We start from the raw sequence: 18,499 nt of genomic DNA, 5'->3' as shown, positions 1-18,499 counted from the left end.
ATGTCCAGATCGCCCTGGACTTCCTCAAACAGAGACAGGTACAACTGACACACACACACACACACCTGCCGCTTTCAAACCCACACAATATTTCAGCAGGTACTCATGCGCTCAGCAATACACATTGAGCCGAACTAAAGCCACACTCAGACGTCTGCTGTTGGAAATAGATTTTTGTTTGTTTATTTAGTTTGGTCTATTTTGCCTTTTTTTTTAAACAACATTTAAATCATTGAGATGACCTTTCTCTTGGTCCCCTGTCCCAATGTGTCAGCTCTGCATGACTGGGCCTCTCAGATGACCACAGTCACACCTCATGCATCACTGCCCAATGCTGCACCTCTGTCTTAGACACCTTCTACTACTTGACACGGACTGCACCTCTGTCTTAGAGACACCTTCTACTACTTGACACGGACTGCACCTCTGTCTTAGAGACACCTGCTCTTACTTGACACGGACTGCACCTCCGTGGCCTTCAGCGGCTTCCTCTCCTGGTTTCATTGCTTTTATGTGCACCGGTGTGTGAAAGCAGGATGGAATCAGGAGGCTATTCACACCAAAAATATAGCCTTTTTAGTATTCAATCTTGCAATGGTGAGCAAGAAGTCATGTGATGACTGGTTAATAACATGGAGCACATGGTTACCCAGCTCTGTTCCAGGTCAATGCTTTAGTTCACCACTAGGCCTGGTGTTTAGACCCTCCTGTTCTACACGTTCCAGGTCAATGCTTTAGTTCACCACTAGGCCTGGTGTTTAGATCCTCCTGTTCTACACGTTCCAGGTCAATGCTTTAGTTCACCACTAGGCCTGGTGTTTAGATCCTCCTGTTCTACACGTTCCAGGTCAATGCTTTAGTTCACCACTAGGCCTGGTGTTTAGATCCTCTCGTTCTACACGTTCCAGGTCAATGCTTTAGTTCACCACTAGGCCTGGTGTTTAGACCCTCTCGTTCTACACGTTCCAGGTCAATGCTTTAGTTCACCACTAGGCCTGGTGTTTAGATCCTCTCGTTCTACACGTTCCAGGTCAATGCTTTAGTTCACCACTAGGCCTGGTGTTTAGATCCTCCTGTTCTACACGTTCCAGGTCAATGCTTTAGTTCACCACTAGGCCTGGTGTTTAGATCCTCCTGTTCTACACGTTCCAGGTCAATGCTTTAGTTCACCACTAGGCCTGGTGTTTAGATCCTCTCGTTCTACACGTTCCAGGTCAATGCTTTAGTTCACCACTAGGCCTGGTGTTTAGATCCTCCTGTTCTACACGTTCCAGGTCAATGCTTTAGTTCACCACTAGGCCTGGTGTTTAGATCCTCTCGTTCTACACGTTCCAGGTCAATGCTTTAGTTCACCACTAGGCCTGGTGTTTAGATCCTCCTGTTCTACACGTTCCAGGTCAATGCTTTAGTTCACCACTAGGCCTGGCGTTTAGATCCTCCCGTTCTACACGTTCCAGGTCAATGCTTTAGTTCACCACTAGGCCTGGTGTTTAGACCCTCTCGTTCTACACGTTCCAGGTCAATGCTTTAGTTCACCACTAGGCCTGGTGTTTAGATCCTCTCGTTCTACACGTTCCAGGTCAAACTGGTGAACATCCGGAACGATGACATCACAGACGGCAACCCCAAGCTGACACTGGGCCTCATCTGGACCATCATCCTGCACTTCCAGGTCTGTGCTGCTCTATGTGTTTGCCACCCTGCTCCGTACATTGTTTTGTGTTGTGTTTTTGTGTTGTGTACTTGGCACGCTAGCTACTTCCTGTTGACCTTTGGCCAGGTCCACCTCACAAGAGGTGTTTAACCTCGAGGGTCTTTACCTGGTTTAATAAAGGTTAAATGAAAATCTATCATTAAAAACATCAGATTTCTATGTTGGGGCTAATCTCTGGTTGGTCTGCCCTGCAACCAAATCACTTTTTAATAACGGCACTTTTTTCCAAATAGAGTTTACAGTTCTACAAATCATTATAATTCCCACCTCGTGACATTTGTTAGTGATGCCGCTGTTTTCCGCGACCTCTCTGTCCATATGGGATAAAGACAGTCATTTATTATTTAGGCTAGTTCTCCCGGCCTCAGTCCGTTGTGGCCTGCAGTCTGGTTCCAATCACTTTGTCACCAACTTGGTCTCTATCTTAAGAGTTAATGGTGGATACCGATCTCTCAGCCACGTCCTCTACTGTAGTATATTGGGTGTGTTTAGGCGCAGCTAGAGAGTTCGGTGCCAGGAGCAGACTAGATTTAGAAGTCTTTAGTCCATCTTGCCGGTGTGGGAGTTTACTTGACTTGCTTTGTCTGTAGATGCTGTGCCGACCTGCTTGTTGCAGAGACGGCTCTAGGGAAGCCTCATAAGGCTCTGGTTTGGTGTTTGGCACGTGTGTGTGTGTGTGCACACGTGTTAATTTTAAAGACACACGTAGCAGTGTTTTAAAAGATGGATACGAGTGGCTGTGTGTGTCTCATAGTTTACCTTGGCATGTCCTTGTGTTATGGTGGAGAACAACCACCAGGCAGGGCATTGCAGTAGGTCAGGTCCCAAGCACTAGCACCATAGAGTGACACACACACACATACACACACACACACATATACAGCTGGCCTCAGGAACCCAGGCGTGAATGTTTGGACTCTAATCAGTCAAGCAAACCCAAAGCTACTCTTCCTGTATCCACAAATAATACATCTTCAACTAAATGTTCTCCTTTTTAGAAGTCAAACTTCTCTATCGAAGGTAGAAAAAGACAGAAATGAGAGCGCCATTTTGTCAATCAGCTGCACTTCCCATGCCCGGCCACTAGGGTGTGCTGTGGGCAAAACAGAGCGATGATGATATTACCTCACAGGGTGACGCCGGCAAGAAGGTTGCCACGGAGACACGCCGCATGACTACGCAGCCACTTCATTCAGCATGATTCAGCAGAATGGTGTGAGCCCAGGGGGAGGAAGGGCGGGAGGGAGAGGGAGGGTGGTGAAGTGATGCAGAACGAGGGATAGAGGTAGATGGGGGGGAGAACTCTGTGCTGATGGACAGAATGGGGGCTGAAAACTACTGTTGCACTGAAGGAGACAGAAGAGGAGGAAATGAAAGAGAGAAGATGGAAGAATAGAGCAGTCGTTTTATAGTTGCGGGTAAATTGAATCAAACCAAATGTTATTTGTCACATGCTTCATAAACTACAGGTGTTGACTAACAGTGAAGTCACAGCCCTTCCCAACAAAGCAGAGGGAAAATTAGGGAAATAATTGAAAAATAGTAACATGAGGAATAAATACGCGATGAGTAACGATATCTTGGCTATATACACTGAGCAAAAATATACACGCAGCATGTAAAGTGTTTCATGAGCCGAAATATAAGATCCCAGAAATGTTCCATACACACAAATTATTAATTTTCTCAAATTCTGTGCACAAATTTGTTTACATCCCTGTTAGTGAGCATTTCTCATCTGCCACGATAATCCATCGACCTGACAGGTGTGGCAAATCAAGAAGCTGATTAAACAGCATGATCATTACACAGGTGCAACTTGTGCTGGGGACAATAAAAGGCCACTCTAAAATGTACAGTTTTGTCACGCAACACAATGCCACAGATGTCTCACGTTTTGAGGGAGCGAGCAATTGGCATGCTGACTGCAGGAATGTCCACCAGAGCTGTTGCTAGACGATTGAATGTTCATTTCTCTACCATAAATCGCCACCGTCGTTTTAGAGTATTTTGCCGCACGTTCAACCGGCCTCACAACCGTAGACCATGTGTAACCAGGCTAGGGTTTGTCTGAGACCAGCCACCTTTTTTATAGCTGATGAAACTGTGTGTGTGAACAACCGGAGAATTTCTGCAAAAACTCACTGTCTCAGGGAAGCTGAGCTCATCATCCTCACCAGAGTCTTGACCTGACCGCAGTTCGGCGTCGTAACCGACTTCAGTGGGCAAATGCCCAACTTCGATGGCCACTGGCACGCTGGAGAAGTGTGCTCTTCACGGAGGAATCCCGGTTTCAACTGTACTGGTCAGATTGCTGACAGCGTATATGGCTGAGTGTAGGCGAGCGGTTTTCTGATGTCAACGTTGTGAACAGAGTGCCCCAGGGTGGCAGTGGGTTATGGTATTGTATGCAACAAGGCACTAAAGTAATACTGAGAATTAAAAATAACAGTGAAGGTAAACATACACTTTCTGACCTAAAATGCAAAGCATTCTATTCGGGGCAAATCCAACACATCACTGAGTTAACTGCCTCCTTATTATCAAGCGTGGTGGTGCTGGCTGCATCATGTTATGGGTATGCTTGACCTCAGCATATACTGGGGAGTTTTTCAGGATGAACATAAACTTAATCGAGCGAAGCACAGAAAAAAAATCCTAGATGAAATCCTGGTTCAGTCTGCATTACACCAGAGACTGGGAGAGAAATTCACATTTTCAGCCGGACAGTAACCTACAAAACAAGGCCAAATCTACGCTGGAGTTGCTTACCAAGGAGACACTGAATGTTCCTGATTGAAGTCAAACTGTAACTCGGCCAAATCTGCTTAAAAATCTATCTATGGCAAGTGATTTAAATTGTTTTCTAGCCATGATCCTCAACTTCTTGATAGGGCTTCAAGAATTTTGAAAAGAATAATAGGCAAGTATTGTACAATACAGGTGGGCAAAGCTCTGAGAATTACCCAGGAAGACTCACAGCTGTAACCGACGACAAAAGGGGTTTTCTAACGTGTCGACTCAGGGAGATGAATACTATATATGAGTTATTGAATTTGTGTTCATCTTTAAATCATGTTAGTGTTTTGTGTTGACAAATTGCAATTGATTCCATTTCAATCCCACTTTGTGACACAATAGAATGTGAAGAAATCCAATGGAGTGTACGAGTCCCAAAGAGTTGGTGCTAGAAGGGTCAGTGCAGCCAGCCCAGGTCCCTGTTAAGACCGAGGACACGGAGGCAGACTGCACAGTGTCATAGTGAGACGAGAGTACATCAACTTAATGTTGACCGGGGGGTTACATATGTGGACATGGGTAAAAAGTCTGAACGGCACATTATGACATGGGATTTGCAAGGAGCAACGATGTCTCTGGGTGTCACCAGATGGCATGTTAAAAGGTACATATTAATTTATTGTAATGATTACAGGCAAGGATTTCGGGTTTGGTTTTAGTAGGTAAAATGTGGGGTCAGAAAACACTGCATGGCCAGAAAGTAGGGAGGGAAGTTATTCCAGGAAACTGTCCCCCTAAAGTTCGCTGCTGATTGGAGGACTCTGTCAGGCGCCAAAAGGAGAATTTGTCATTGGACGAAGCTCTGTTGTTAGGGGTAGAACCACAGGCCTATGACTCCACACTCTGTCATGTCTAGTTAAGACCAATTCTTCATTATTTCAACGATGTGTCACGCTAGCAAAGCATTCTCTCCGACTGCAGGCGAGACAAGTTGCTGTCTCAGCGGTGCTTCTCAACACCAGCCACATCAATTCAATTTTAGAGAGACTCAGCCCTGCTCCAGCCCTCAAGGCAGCAATGTCTGGCAGTTGCCCTCTACTTGGTACTTAATCCATCAGTTGAAGTCAATGTTTGGCTATGATGTTCACTCCCCTAACATAATAGTAATAGTTGTCTCTGTCATTAAAAATAAGAATTTGTTCTTAACTGACTTGCCTAGTTAAATAAAATAAATAAATTAAAAAGGACACCTTCCCCAAAAGGTGTTGTGTTTTACAACAATATATTCTGGGGACAAGCCTCGTAGTATACTATATGGATCATTGCACATGTTTGTGACCTACCTATATTATTGAAAAATGTATAGCGCTATGTAAATTCAGTACACAATTTACCCTGATGCAACAGTGGTTCAAGGTTGGCTGCAGCTCCTCACTTTCACCACTAGGGGTCACCAGTTGTCCTAGCTTCATAGATGACCCTGCACACTAACAATGCTCTCAGCCAACAACACAGCATCCCTCTCACAAACCCCGCCTCTCCCTGAGCTGTGGCTGCATGCGATTGGCTAATCCACTCTGGCCTGGCTCTTTTAATTTGTGCAAATCAAATTTTATTAGTCACATGCGCCGAATACAACCGGTGTAGACCTTCCCATGAAATGCTTACTTACAAGCCCTTAACCAACAATACAATTGAAGAAATAGAGTAAAGAAAATATTTAGTAAATAAACTAAAGTTTTTTTTTAAATATATAAAATCAACAAAAAGTAACAGAACAAAATTCCATAACAATAACGAGGCTATACACAGGGGGTACGGTACCGAGTCAATGTGCAGGGGTACAGGTTAGTCGAGGTCGTTACTATGAACCGCCTAACCTCCATCATTTAGTGGGTGAAACATCAAAACCAACCTGAAATCGGCTTTTTAACACGACCTACATTCTCTAAATGCTAATTATGTTGTGGCAGAAAGAATTGCATCGTAAATGTGACAGCTTTCAGGTAGCTAATTGGTAGTTTGATGTGCTTCCAGCACATCATATATCCATGGTGGAGGCCTCCGAGACCTGATTGCAGGTCTTATTGTCTGTTTTCCTCTGTGGAGGTAATGGGAGAGCTGTGGATTGGACTCCTCTACAAGTAGCTGATCTACCATCCCTGGAGAATACTATGTGTTTATGTTTGCAATGGGATTTATTTTGGGTCTGTGGGTAGATCTCTACGCTGCCGTACACTGCCTCAGGTCCGTGTGTGTGTGTGTGTGAAATAGCTGTAACTGGTGCAAAGGCTCTTTCATTCTCTCCCTCATTTCCCCAAACTCCTCAACACCCTCCTCTCCTGCATCTTTCTTTACTCTTTTTCAACTTGCTTTAATGATCTCTGGTATTGCAGAGAATCAACACCAATTTATTTTTCTGCCGCAGCTGGCCAACCTGGGAAGCATTTGACTCGTGTCTTTGTGGAGCCCGACCGATATATCGGTTCACCGATCTTAACAGCTGACATTGGGCTTTTTACCAATACATCAGTGTCAGATACTTAGTAACCAATATTCAATACATAGTATGAAATAAGGAAATATCATGCTTATCTAATCATTCTCATGATGTCATTATTGTCACAATGTAAGAAATGAACATCTGAAACATATTTCTTGGACAATTGCTATTTTGGATGACAATTTATGAGAACTCAGTGTGGAACTTTTTCATTTTCACTGCTGTAACAGTCTATTTAAGCAATAAGGCCCGAGGGGGTGTGGTATATGGCCAATATACCACGGCTAAGTGCTGTTCTTATGCACGACACATCGCAGAGTGCCTTGGATACAGCCCTTAGCCGTGGTATATTGGTCATATATCACAAACCCCCCCAGATATACCACGGCTGTCTGCCAATCAGCATTTAGGGCTCGAACCAGCCAGTTTATAATGGAGGATATAAAAAATCTATCTGTATCGGACCCCCCAAAAAATAGCGTGTGTGTGTGTGTGTCTCACACCAAGAGAGCAGTAGAGAGTATGCCAGAGAGAGAGCGAGAGGAGGGCGGAATGAGGAAGCAGATAGGAGGAGGAGAAAATAGGGAGGGAGAAAGAGAGCTAGAGCTGCAGAGGTTGTGAAGATAGAGCGCTTTTCTCTTTGCCTGCGAGCGAGGGAGTGCACGAGAACGCAGCGACAGAGAGAGGAATACAGGCTGCCTACTGTTACTGTGTCTCCCGGTTTCCCCTGGATCTACAGACCTCGGCTCACACATACACACGCAGGATTCTTACACACACAGCTGATTGGAGGATCGCCCAGCCCTGCAGGCACACACACACACTCTTGCTCTCTCTTCAGCTGCACACACACACATTTTGCGACTCTCCCGGGAACACAGTGTTTATTGGATCAATCCGACCATGCCTGTCTGACGGGGACCTTGTTCTCCCTTCATTCGGATCCCGCTCTCCTCCATCTCTCTATAACCAACCAAGGAGCTGCAGCCTACCGGACTTATCCTCTGCCTTTGCCTTACCCAGTCAGCTGCTCGTTTGCAGGCAGCGTCAGGAGGACGGCTAAAGCTGGGGATACTGGATCTTCCCTAACCAAGTCGAACCCAGTTTAGACCCAGCCTCTTGTAGCCCCGCCTCCTGTAGCCCAGCCCAGCCACCACTGCTAATTCCATTAACCAGACCAGAGGAGACGAGAGGGAGTGCCTTTTTAACCAACCGCCTGTCTGTCTGCAACCAGACCCTCTTTGCATGCCGGCTGTGGACTCTGGGAACACATAGAGACCTGGAGGATTGTGGATGCTTATATACTGGAGTACTGGAGCAGTGTTGAAGACTGTCAGCAGGGATGACTGAAAAAGGCTGCCTGGCTGACGGACGGTTCTAAGGTTGGAGATGGACTGAGGGGTTGGTGACTGGATAGCACAATCTCCCAGTAATCCTCCTTTGGAGGGGAGGGGAGGGGGGGGTGGTAAGATCAAGGCCGGTATCAATGGGGGCGCCACGTGAGGTCTGGAAAGCTAAAGGTGGGGTCTCTACTCCCTACCTCGACGTGCTCTGAATTTCAACCTGATAAAGCAGCAGAGACAAAGCTACAGGAACCACTACCAGCTTCCCGAGTTGTCTGGATTTTCTATGAGTCCACGCTGCAGGTATCTTACCACTCCTAATGCAATGTGTGATTGGTAATCATTGAAGGATTGGGACGCCTACCTTTCAGGATCTCTTCACCTCTCTTCCTGGTCCCATGGTTACCTGTATCACTTGGAGACTTTCAAGTCAGCGCCGTAACGTTGCTTTAACGCTCGTTCAACGCCTCCGTAGGTTTCCTTCGTACTGAGACCTCTCTGTGGTTAACAACCGGGGGAACCCGAAGGAAATCAAACGCCATGTGACGCAGTGACTCCGTGAACGGGGGATCGTGGGGAATGGCGAGGAGTCCGAGTCGCCGCCGTCGAGGCTCTGATTTGAGAGCCGGTCAGAGTATTGGCTGACTGTCCACTATCACCCACCACCAATCTGGATGGTGGATATTAGCACGCTGTCTCGGCAGAACGGGACTCCACCGGCTACTGCAGAGCTAATGCTATCTCCACTGACAGCCATAACATTATGGCAGGAGCGGAGAGTTGTTAATAATATATGATTGTGGATACCTGGAGGCGAGCCTGGATAAAGTACTTGGATTACAGTACCCCCGGAACGACAGGGGAAACAAATTACCAACAAACTGCGTGTGTGCAGGATGGCGGAAGCAGAGCATGTGATATATTGAATTGTTTTATTCCGCTGCCGAGCGACTGCGATGATGTGCATCGAGTCAGACACATTGCATGTGTGAGTGTGTGTGTGTGTGTGTGTGTGTGTCTGACTATGTGTGTCTGCACTGCAGCTCCCTCGCGTCTCACACTCTGAGGAATTGCAGATATGAGACGAGCACTGATTCCATCGCAGGCAACGCCAGAGACCCCATGGACTTCTCTCCCGCACACGCCGACATTGTCTGTGTGAAACGACTGATGCGCTTAAGAGGACGCTGCAGTGCTCTGACTCACCGTCTCACACAATCAGACTCTCCAAGCCTCGTTCAACATGTAGTACGTATGAGCCACGTTGACTTTCCTTCTCACCTGCCAAACTTTGAAGGAATGAACGACTAAAGCCTGAAGCCAAATCTATTTTCTCGTACGCTGTGCTGAGCCTGCTGACATGTTTCTGCCTCAGTGTCCTTGACGTTAGTGCTGGGACGTCCGTGACCTGCCCGTAGAGACCGGGCTGACAGCGGTGTTGGTGAGGTGAGGCAACAGCTGCAAGGAGGGGAGGGAAGGCGGGGAGAGGAGCACCTACGGACAGACGAGAGCTGTGACACGCAAGCCTGCAGCAAGCACCTCGGCCCGGTGGACTGAACCAGACCCTATGAGAAGGTGACGAGAGCCCACATCCCGTCACGTCATTGTCACTTTCTGTACTCCTGGCAAGCAACCATAGCTAAACCTGCTGTCACTAGCGTCACACCGCGAGCAGGTGTCACATTGATATTGCTTTCATCCGTCACACTCTGGTGTGCCTGTCCACCCGAGTGTCAGTTTTTTTTTTTTTGCTTTCTAGTTTTGCCTCCTCTGTCCTTCCCTCAGTCGTTCACTCTGAGATGGGAAGCTCTATGGGCTGTGTGAGGCCTCCTAGGGAGGGAGGACACGGCTTCCCCCCACTGTCCCCCAACCCCAAACGGCGCCTCCGCTTCCGGCGGAAGCGCAAAGGAAAGAAGCGGCAGAAAGGAGGGTCGTCGGTCGGCTCGGAGGTGGAAAGTGTAAGGATAAGCAACATACCGGAGGAAGAGGATGAAGAGGAAGAGGACAAAGGCACTGTCACAGAGGCAACCACGGCCTCGTTCAACACTATGAGTGACGTCGGAGCCAAAATCACCAATTTAACTGTGCCTCATGTCCAAACTCAATCCAGACAGCCCCTTCCCAGTGCTCTCTGTACGGACTCCACGAGTGACAGCATGGGGGGGTTGGGGGGTAGCAGAGTGCTGGAACTGTCCCCTGAGCCAAGCCCAGTGTGGAGAAGGCTGTCCTACCCCGGAGCTGGGAGTGAGGAAGTGGGGACGAGCAGTACCATAGAGGCCCCAAGCAGCCAAGGGCAACCCAGTGAGGACCCCACCCCCACCCCAGATAACCCTGACCCATCTTTTCCGTCCCAGGTGCACACCACCCCTGGTGGGGGTCGAGTCTGCAAAGTCAGGGAGCGAGAACAAGGGGTCCTGGAGAGGCCTTGTATACGAAGACCCAAGAAGGAGAGGGAACGGGGGAAAAAAGGAGAAAAGGAGAAAGAGCAGGTGGAGGATGAAGGTGGGGGTGGGCCAGCAGGGATGCTGGGGGTTGCTTTTAACAACCCTTTGTCAAAGGAGCACAAAGGGGTGGTCCACATTCGCGATGTGGAGGGCCGGCTGTGTGTTGTGAGGACAGTCTACCCCAGTGACTTTGGGTCCCCGGTTTGGAGAGGGGACAGTTACCATGACAAAGAGGTAGAAGTAGAGGTATGTGCTGAACCTCCAGCTGCATCCCCTGTGACTGGGAACATCCTCAAAGTACATCTTTCTGAGGAAGACAGCAGGAGAGCCAAAATGGATGCCAGGACCACTTTCCTTATGGGGACCCAGGAAACCACAAAAGTCAAGGAACTCAGTCTGGATAAACCAGCACAGGTCCAAGAGGGACTATTAATACAGAACCCTCTTTCCTCTGCCTATGCCAGAGATCTGCCCCGCACCTCCCCAGAGACGGGGGGAGCCACCCAGCTAAGCAGGGTTGGCTTGACCCAAAGGAGACCCAAAATGGACACCTCAGGTCTCGATATGACAACCAACCTTATGGAGACCCAGGAAGCTACAAAAGTCGAGGGACCCTCGGTACAGGACCCTCTGTCCTCTGGCTATGCCAGCGACCTGCCACTAACCTCCCCAGAGGCAGGGGGCACCACCCAGATAGACTGGGAAAGCTCCAGAGAGGGACTGGACTCTGCAACTGACAGTCCTCTATCTCCACCCCAGGTCACCACAAAGCAGTTCCCTCAGGTCAGGGGCATTTTTCTCTCTTTCCTTCTTTTTTTTCACTTGCTCTCTTTTACTCATGGAAATGTAGTCTACATATGTGGGGGCTTGTCCAGGATCAGGCCAGTAGAGCATATTTCTGAATGTGTGTTTCCCTTTTATATACATCTTTGTCTGAGAGAGATCCTTTGTACATTTGTGTCTTTCTCTGTGTGTCTCTGTGTGTGTCTCTGCATCTCCTCATCCTTCCGGAGTCCGTCTCCAGAGCCTAATCAGCACAGCGCAGACCACCTCTGCATCTCTCCCCTTTTCTCTTTCTTTCCCCCTCTGTCTTTCTCTCCATCACTCGTTGTTTTCCTCACACCACCCACTCTTTCCTCTGTTACTTCTGACTGTGTGTGTGTGTGTGTGTGTGTGTTTTTTTCCCCTTAAATGCCAGGGTTCCTGACAGCATACTGTAACTTGTTATTTTGCAATGATTGTTTTATGAAATCATACGGCTCACACAATGTCAAGTAATTCTATTTCTATGCCTACTGTAGTGTAGGCCTTTGACCCCACAGTTGCTGGTGACCCTTTTACTGTTGTTACCAAGAAGAACCTCTGTTGATAATTGTAGTTAGTTGATCTAGAAAGTGCTTTACATTGACAGCAGAAAACTCCCTTCTTGGCTGCCGACCTGTAGCGCCCCGTCGTCAGTATATTATGATGCTATGTTGCCTTTGGGCCTGTGTGTCTCATTTGATGCGTGGTACTGAGTCACAGGGAAAGCAAGACCGACACGCACAGTTGCTTAGAGCCCGGTCTCCACAAAGGCTCCCGTTTACGAGTGTTTTAGCCAGGTAGCGATCAATATGTCTGTCTCTTTCTCGAGTGTGTGTGTGTGGGTGTGGGTGTGGGTGGGTATGTGACGGCTGCATTTTTGGCGATGTCAGATATCTGAATAAATAGGGTTTTCAGATGCGCATTCATCAACACTGTACTGCTGCATCGAGCCCCAGAGGGGGATTCCTAACACCTTATGTCCCTCCCACTCGCTCTCTTTCTCTCTCTTTCTCTCGTTTTGTGTATTTGGTGTATTTTGTCCGTCTCGTTCCCTGTCCCCATCAACTATCCAAATATTGCCTCTAGAGGTCGACCGATTAATCGGCATGTCCGATTTAATCATAGCCGATTTTCAAGTTTTCATAACAATCGGTAATCTGCATTTTTGGGCGCCGATTATGGCCGATTACATTGCAATCCATGAGGGGAGACTACGTGGCAGGCTTGACCACGCGAGTGCAGCAAGGAGCCAAGTTAAGGTGCTAGCTAGCATTAAACTTATTTTATAAAAAAACAACCAATCTTAACATAATCACTAGTTAACTACACATGGATGATGATGTTATTACTAGTTTAACTAGCTTGTCCTGTGTTGAGTATAATCAATGTGGTGCCTCTTCAATTATCATCGAGTCACAGCCTACTTGCCAAACGGGTGGTGATTTAACAAAGGTGCATTCTCGTCAGGGTATATGCAGCAGTTTGGGCCGCCTGGCTCGTTGCGAACTGTGTGAAGACCATTTCTTCCTAACAAAGACCTTAATTAATTTGCCAGAATTTTACATAATTATGACATAACATTGAAGGTTGTGCAATGTAACAGCAATATTTAGAGTTGGGGTTGCCACCCGTTAGATAAAATACGGAACGGTTCCGTATTTCACTGAAAGAATAAACATTTTGTTTTCAAAATGATAGTTTCCTGATTTGACCATATTAATTTTATTTCTGTGTGTTTATTATAATTAAGTCTATGATTTGATAGAGCGGTCTGACTGAGCGGTGGTAGGCAGCAGCAGGCTCGTAAGCATTCATTCAAACAGTACTTTACTGCGTTTGCCAGCAGCTCTTAGCAATGCTTGAAGTACAGCGCTGTTTATGACTTCAACCCTATCATCTCCTGAGATTAGGCTGGCAATACTATAGTGCCTATAAGAACATCCAATAGTCAAAGGTATATGAAATACAGGCCTCTGGCTGCTCGCGTGTGTTACGGTGTAGCTGTCTGTCTGTTAGTGTTTGGTAGTGTCTGATTTAAGCACGATGTCACCGGATAATTGACACCATGTGCCCTGTTTTGGTAGTGTAAAATCGCTACCGTATGTTACCCAAAACAACCGTATTGCTCATAATCAGAATTTATGATAAACATGTCCATGCGAAGGTGGTAATTATGTATGTCGATTTCAATTGACCAGTGCAAACATGCAGTATGTCATACCCGGTCCAATCGCCAGCTGCAGTATTCTAAACAGGTTATGGGTTGCGGGGGGGGCGGGCGGAACTGAGCTACATAGGATGGTACAGTACCTGGGGATCGAATGGTAGAGTGAGGCTGTGCTTGACTCGTTTATCGTTTATTGCCAGTCACTGAAGGGCTCAGGGCCAGAGTCAAGTTGATGGAGTGACCCTGTAGTTGGATGTCCGTGCCTTAATATTCTTTACTATAAAAGGCTCACGTCACGGAGGAGCTGTGTTTTGGGGGTACACACACGGTGTGTGTCTGTCGGTGTGTGTCTCTCTGCGTGTTTGCTGTCGGTGTGTGTCTGTCTGCGTGTTTGCTGTCGGTGTGTGCGGTCTGTACTGTATGTGCATGTTTTGCCTTATTAGTTTACTCAGGCCTGGTTTTGCTCTCCCTCTTTCATTTGCATGCCATTCCTCCTCTCCCTCGCTCACCCCCCCTCTCTCCTTCTCTTTTGGTTGTTGCTGCAGTCTCCTGGCACTCACTGGACTTTCATTCCGTTCTATATTAGCACTCGACAGACAGACAGACAGACAGACTGAGGGAGGGAGGGTCGGGGAAGACGGGAAGTGAGAAAAAGGGATGACAGAGGAATACTGATGACAAGAACCAGGCACTGCCAGATACTGCACCTACAACAGCCCCCCCTTTGTCACGATGAACAGATTAAAGAAAGACGAGTGTAGAGAAGAAAGGGAAGCAGGTGGGATGGAGGACGGTTGGCTTAAGTAGGTTATAAGCGCTTTGACCTCAAAAAGAGAAGCGGGATGAAAAAGAGGAGTGAAGCAGCAGATTGATGCGAAGGAGAGACCAACGGTTCAAAACAAGGCAGTGTCTGTGGAAGAACAGATCAAATGAGGAGAAAAGCCGAAGTGACAGAGATAGAAGGGGTGGGCTGGAAGGAGGCCGAACGAGGAGGGGGGTAGATGGATGAAGGAATGAACAAGTGGAGGAGGGAGAGGGGGAGATTGTGGTGAGAAAACAAGTTAATGAGCTGGCCAGAATAACAAGAGACCGAAAGAGAAAAGAACATTGGCTCGGGCTTAAGGCCTATTGGTTAAAGGACAGAGAAGATTACGGATGGGAACAAAGATGACAAGTTGAATCAAAGTGAATAGAAGACTAGCACGTTGATACAATTCTGCTGACTCACCGTGTGTGTGTGTGTGTGTGTGTGTGTGTGTGTGTGTGTGTGTTTGCATGTCACGTACATCCGTGTGTGCGTGGGCCTGTGTGAAATATGGGTACAAGTGATTATTCATTAGTTTGTCATGACACTAGAGATATGTTTTGAAACAGTGTAATGAATGCCCACTGTGGGTTGCAGTCTGGTAGTAGGACAATGTCATGAAAATGAGAGGGGAATGTCATCTGTAATGAATGTCTGCCCCTAAAGGGGAAAGGGTGTGCATCTCCGCCAGCTGTTGTGGCTTTCATATCACATGTTTTAACCTTGCCATGATTACACAGTAAGAGCAGGCATCCTTTGACCATCAAATGGCTCATATTTGAAACCTTCTACCAGTACTTGTGGATGGATCCAAGCAAAGTCATCCCATATTCATTAACCCCTCACCTCTCCTCTGGTCTCTCCTGATCTGATGTTGATGTGAGCGGGGTGTGTGTGTGTATAATGAGTGTTTCCTGTATGAACCATATCCTCTCTGTGTTCCAGATCTCCGAGATCTATGTGAGCGGGGAGTCTGGGGACCTGACGGCTAAGGAGAAGCTGTTGTTATGGAGCCAGAAGGCCTCCGAGGGCTGGCCTGGCCTCCGCTGTACCAACTTCTCCTCCTCCTGGAGCGACGGGCGCATGTTCAACGCCCTGCTCCACAGATTCAGGTACACACACAATCACCCACTGAGATGCATGCAGACACACACACACACTTTCAGTTCTGACCCCCCCCCCGTCTCCCTCTCTGATGGTCTCCAGGCCAGATCTGATTGACATGGAGGTGGTGGCACAGCAGAGTAACCTTGACAACCTGGAGCAGGCCTTTGAGATCGCCGAGTCGCTAGGGGTGACCAGACTACTGGACGCTGAAGGTAACCGTCTGCCTGCCTGTCTTTGTCTGCCTGCCTGTCTTTGTCTGCCTGCCTGTCTTTGTCTGCCTGCCTGTCTTTGTCTGCGTCTCTGTCTGCCTGTCTTTGTCTGCCTGCCTGTCTTTGTCTGCGTCTCTGTCTGTCTGCCTGCCTGTCTTTGTCTGCGTCTCTGTCTGCCTGCCTGCCTGTCTTTGTCTGCGTCTCTGTCTGTCTGCCTGCCTGTCTTTGTCTGCGTCTCTGTTCGTCTGCCTGCGTCTCTGTCCGTCTGCCTGCGTCTCTGTCCGTCTGCCTGCGTACTTCTAACCTCCGGCTGTTCGACAGTGTATCATGAGAGTAGTGTACATCATGATACTGTCTGTGTGCCTCTTTGTTCTGTTGGTCTGCCTCTCTCTACCGTTTATATCGTGTTGACCTTTCCTCTCCCCCTTTCATCTCCCCGTCTCCTCCTCTGTCTCTCTCTCTCGGTGTCTGTCTCTCTAGATGTGGACGTTCCGTCTCCAGATGAGAAGTCGGTCATCACATACGTCTCCTCCATCTACGATGCCTTCCCCAAGATCCCAGAGGGAGGAGAGGGCATCGCAGCACACGTATGTTCTACTTTTCTCTAATTAACATTAGCTTGTATTAATGTACAGTTGGTCAGTCTGTGTGAACGAATGTATTTGGAATGAATATAGTCTTGTTGGCATGCCTGCTCAAGGGACATCATGTTGCCATAGCTGTGGAGCCAATAATGGACTCCATTGATCGCAGTCTGCCACTGAAGTATATTGATAGCTGACTGTCAATGAACCAGTCGCTCTCTCTCTCTCTCTCTCTCTCTCGCTCTTTCTCCTCTCCCTTTCCTCCTTCCCTCTTTCTCTCGCTATCAGGAGGTGGACCACCGCTGGGCAGAGTACCAGTCTCGTTTCTCCATGCTGCGCCAGTGGAGCCGGCAACACACGGCCCTCATGGCCAACAAGAACTTCCCACTGGACCCTGTGGAGCTCAAGGTGAAGAGGGAGGGAAAGGGTCAAGAAAGGGAGTCCGGGCGATGGAGAGGAGAGAATAAAATAGACAGAATGGAAGAAGAGAATGGAGGAGGAAGGATGGGTAGAAAGAGAGGGAGGCAGTAAGGGGATGAGGGAGAGGGGGGACAGGATGTGGGTAAAGATGAAAAATAAATGTTTATAAAGCATCTCTGAATATGAGATGCTGATCTAGGATCAGTTCAGCGATTTAGATAATCATGAATATGATTATATAGACGGGGGGGGGGGCTGTTCCTAGATCAGCATTATGATTCCGAGATGCTTTATGAATTCATAAAGACAGTCTATTATTGACATCTAGCCTTTTGTCAACACCCTGTCACTGTCCCACAGGCACTTTACAATGAGTACGTCCATTTCAAAGAGACGGAGATCCCTGCCAAGGAGCTGGAGAAGAGTGGCGTTGAACACCTCTACAAACTGCTGGAGGTAGGCGATGGATGGAGGGAGGGAGGGAGGGAGGGAGAGACTTTTAAAACCTATTGAGACTTAATAACGACAAGCGCTGTAAAATGTCAGCAGAAACCGCAAACCTACATTGATGGTAAACACCGATTTACCATCCGAGAGACTGAACGACATACCCAGGCAGATACTATCATTACCCTTGAGGACACAGCCTCATTTTCAACAACATATCATATTATGGCATATTTGGCTGGCATTAGTCTTGTAGAAAACTGAAACTCATAAACTCAATGACTGACAAAAGAGAGAGAAACATGGAGAGATTGATAGAGAGAGAGAGAGAGAGATGGAGAGCGAGAAATAAAATGATTTGAAGAGGTGACCTGGTTTCTGCCACCACGAGCGGGACCACACTGTGCATCATGAGTCCAGTGTGTGTGTGAGATCGAACACCCTGTTCTCTGCACTAGGCCATTTCAACCCCATGCCACTGCCTTGAGACAACAAACTATAATTCCTCCTATCAAATCCTCTTTCATTTCCCCTCGGTTCTACTTTCCCAATGTCACCACTGCCCTCCTGACACTCCTGATCAATGACTCATGATGACTCACAACCCCGCATCCCAAACATTTATACTTCAAGACCTCGAAGAGATTTGTGTCCTTTTTCAACATTTTGTTTGACGTTACAGCCTTATTATAAAATGTATTAACTCAATAAATAGACATTTCTGCAAATGTATTTAAAAAATATATCTTATTTACATAAGTATTCAGACCCTTTGCAATGAGACTCGAAATTGAGCTCAGGTGCATCCTGTTTCTATTGATCATCCTTGAGATGTTTCTACAACTTGATTGGAGTCCACCTGTGGTCAATTCAATTGATTGGACATGATTTGGAAAGGCACACACCTGTCTACGTAAGAGCCCACAGTTGACGGTGCATGTCAGAGCAAAAAAACAAACCATGCTGTCGAAGGAATTGTCCGTAGAGCTCAGAAACAGGATTGTGTTGAGGCAGAGATCTGGGGAAGGATTCTTAAGGATTTCTGCAGCATTGAAGGTCCCCAAGAACACAGTAGCCTCCATCATTCTTAAATCGAAGAAGTTTGGAACCACCAAGATTTTTCCTAGAGCTGGCTGCAATCTGGGGAGTAGGACCTTGGTCAGGAAGGTGAGGTGACCAAGAACCTAATGGTCACTCTGACAGAGCTCCAGAG

General features: G+C 47.4%; 1 protein-coding gene across 30 annotated transcripts in view; it reads left to right on the top strand.

The window, feature by feature from the left end:
* Positions 1–18,499, top strand: part of LOC112229351 (microtubule-actin cross-linking factor 1-like) — a 262,375-nt gene that overhangs the window by 126,284 nt on the left and 117,592 nt on the right. For 18 of the 30 annotated variants that reach the window (XM_042310195.1, XM_042310194.1, XM_042310202.1 and 15 more), the window contains exons 1-6: positions 10,096–11,526; positions 15,465–15,631; positions 15,726–15,838; positions 16,316–16,422; positions 16,708–16,827; positions 17,200–17,295. In XM_042310195.1, the coding sequence (XP_042166129.1) occupies positions 10,099–11,526; positions 15,465–15,631; positions 15,726–15,838; positions 16,316–16,422; positions 16,708–16,827; positions 17,200–17,295 (2,031 nt within the window). In that variant the 5' untranslated portion in view covers positions 10,096–10,098. Of the gene's footprint in view, positions 39–1,579; positions 1,673–10,095; positions 11,527–15,464; positions 15,632–15,725; positions 15,839–16,315; positions 16,423–16,707; positions 16,828–17,199; positions 17,296–18,499 lie in introns of those variants that run through there. The other 12 variants (XM_042310211.1, XM_042310210.1, XM_042310220.1 and 9 more) reach the window with 1 other exon arrangement.

Source organism: Oncorhynchus tshawytscha, linkage group LG31 (genome assembly GCF_018296145.1).
Source record: "Oncorhynchus tshawytscha isolate Ot180627B linkage group LG31, Otsh_v2.0, whole genome shotgun sequence".
Taxonomy (NCBI): Eukaryota; Metazoa; Chordata; class Actinopteri; order Salmoniformes; family Salmonidae; genus Oncorhynchus; species Oncorhynchus tshawytscha.
This window is presented reverse-complemented; position numbering and strand designations above follow the sequence as displayed.